Genomic DNA, 2,367 nt, shown 5'->3' on the forward strand with positions numbered 1-2,367 from the left:
CAACAACATTGTGTGTTTGCTCAGATAAGGAAATACCAGTCTCAGTTCATAGAACATTGTCGAAATTAGCTTTGCATTAATGCGGATGGTCGCATGACTGTGGAAATGCTTTGGAAGCCTGGTTTCCCTGAAGCATTGGAGTGTAACAAGACTCAAGCAGAAATAAGACTTATGAGCCAAGAAAAAAGATTAATTAAGAATGGAACCTTTGATGAATATAGCGGAGAAATCCAGAAATTAATTGACAGTTGCTTTGTCAGGGAATTATATCCAGAGTTCAATGAAGGATTTTAAAAAGGGCCAGATTTCTTGAACTCTCTTCTGTATTGCCTTCTTCACTGGAGAATAAAAAGCATAGGAATTGCAGGCGATGTCCAAAAAATGTTTAATCAAATACTTATGGCTGAAAAGGATCAGAGATATCACCGGTTTGTATGGCGTTTTGATTTATCTTCTCCAATTTGTCACTGGCAATGGCTGTGCCTTCCTTTTGGGAATACACCAGCACCAGACATAGCTATGATGGCTGTACGCACTTTGGCAACTACATTCAAGAGAGGAGGAACCTATTGGAGCACAGTTAATTAACTGTCGCATGTACATGGATGATGTGATTGAATCATTTGATAAGAGTGAATTAGCTATTGCAGCCATGGATGAGGTGGATCGGATATTAGGAAAGGGCTCCTTCAGAATAAAAGAATGGCAATCTAATGCCCCCTCTGTTGACCGATGCACAGAAGACAAGCAAACACGAGTTTTGGGTCATGTATGGGATAAGGCTACGGATAGTGTGGCTATTCAGCTTGACAAATTCAGTGAGGAGTTTTCAAAACTAACAAAGCGGAAGGCTGTTAGTTTGGTATTAAAGTTGTGGGATCCTATAGGTATGTTATCTCCTATTACAATTAGATACAAGATTTGTCTTCATGATTTATGGGCTAGTAGAGTTGGTTGGGATGATGGAATGAGTAAAAACAAATCAAAATGTGCAAGGGATATGTTCATGAAATGAATCAACCAATTGAATTTACACTAGATCGGATGATAAGGCCAGAAGATTTTCTAGGAGACCCTGAACTTCATGGATTTAGTGATGCCAGTGAATCTGCCCTAGGTTCTGTGATCTGGCTGAAATGGAATACTTCTCATGTAGTAGAACTCAAATTCGTCATCGCAAAGTCTTTAGTAGCTCCATTGAAACAGTGTCCTATTCCACGTCTTGAGCTTACTGCTTCTGTGGTTATGGCTAGATTTGCCTTGCTTATTTTGCAAGTGGTTGGCAGGGTTAGTACCATGATATTTTGGACCAATTCAGAAGTAGTGTTGGCCTGGGTTCACTCTCCTGCTAAAACCTTTAAACCATTTGTGTCAGCTAGAGTTCAGGAGATTCAGGATGCTTTGCCAGGATTTTCAAAAGAATTTAGCTATGTTCCTTCACAATTCAATCCTGCCGATGCATTAACCAAGCCAATAAAGTCAAGTGAACAACAAGGATGGATCAATGGTCCTGATTTTCTTCTGAACAGTTCTCAAGATTGTGATTTTGGGGAGCCAACATATGATATTGAAAAGAAGCGTTGTATTGTTAAAAGAGTACACACCAGAATCTCTGAAAAGCATCCAATTTTTTGGAATTTTGGCTGATGAGAGTTTTGAGGAAAGATTTACAGAACTCTCTTCAGACTGGAATAGACTTGTACGAATAACTGCTTACTGCCACCGTTTGCTATTACAACAAAACCCAGAAAACTATCAAAGTCATCTAGAACCTAAAGAAATAAAAGAAGCAGAACTGGCTTTATTTTATGCAAGCCAGAAGTCTTTAAATAATCAAGATGAAGTTAATCATAAACATATTAAAAAGCTTGACCCAAAGTTGGATGAAAAAGGCATTTTAAGAATTGGAGACAGACTGCATAAGCTCCACTTACCCTACGAGCAGAGGCATCCAGTTTTATTGGTGAGGAGTTCCTCCCTGGCTGAAGCATTCGCTCAAATGATTCATCGGTGTACAGGTCATCAAGGATATAGAGTCATGATTGCTTTAGCTTTTAAGCGTGGAGTTTACATTATTGGAGGAGCAAGATTGTTTAAGGACATTGCTTTCATGTGTTGTTTCTGCAGAACCAGACGTCGCCTATTGTTGGGCCAACAGGTGACCCCAATACCTCCCCCCCCCCCTTTTTAGCAGACTTGCATTACATTTCTTTGGCCCTATTAAAATAAAGTTAACTCGTAATGCAAGCGCTGAAGGAAGTATAATGATCCTAACTTGCACCGTCAATCGCATCATATCTCTTAAACTGGTTGACTCATTGTCCTCAGATGCTTTTCTCTGTCCTTGGAGAAGATTTACTTGTTATC

General features: G+C 39.5%; 1 protein-coding gene across 1 annotated transcript; it reads left to right on the top strand.

Annotated features, from left to right (window-relative positions):
• Window positions 1–601: 601 nt before the first annotated feature.
• LOC137620940 (uncharacterized) lies at window positions 602–1,647 on the top strand. The gene is made up of 2 exons (XM_068351386.1): window positions 602–887; window positions 1,040–1,647. The coding sequence occupies exons 1-2, from the start codon at window positions 602–604 to the stop codon at window positions 1,645–1,647; spliced, it is 894 nt and encodes a 297-aa protein (XP_068207487.1).
• Window positions 1,648–2,367: the final 720 nt, after the last annotated feature.

This window comes from Palaemon carinicauda, chromosome 2 (assembly GCF_036898095.1).
Source record: "Palaemon carinicauda isolate YSFRI2023 chromosome 2, ASM3689809v2, whole genome shotgun sequence".
NCBI classification, from domain to species: domain Eukaryota; kingdom Metazoa; phylum Arthropoda; class Malacostraca; order Decapoda; family Palaemonidae; genus Palaemon; species Palaemon carinicauda.

Coding starts and splice junctions, on each gene's coding strand:
- LOC137620940 (XM_068351386.1), top strand. CDS start 602: ATGGATGATGTGATTGAATCATTTGATAAGAGTGAATTAGCTATTGCA. Junction 888..1,039: donor AAAGTTGTGGGATCCTATAG/GTATGTTATCTC, acceptor AATTTACACTAG/ATCGGATGATAAGGCCAGAA.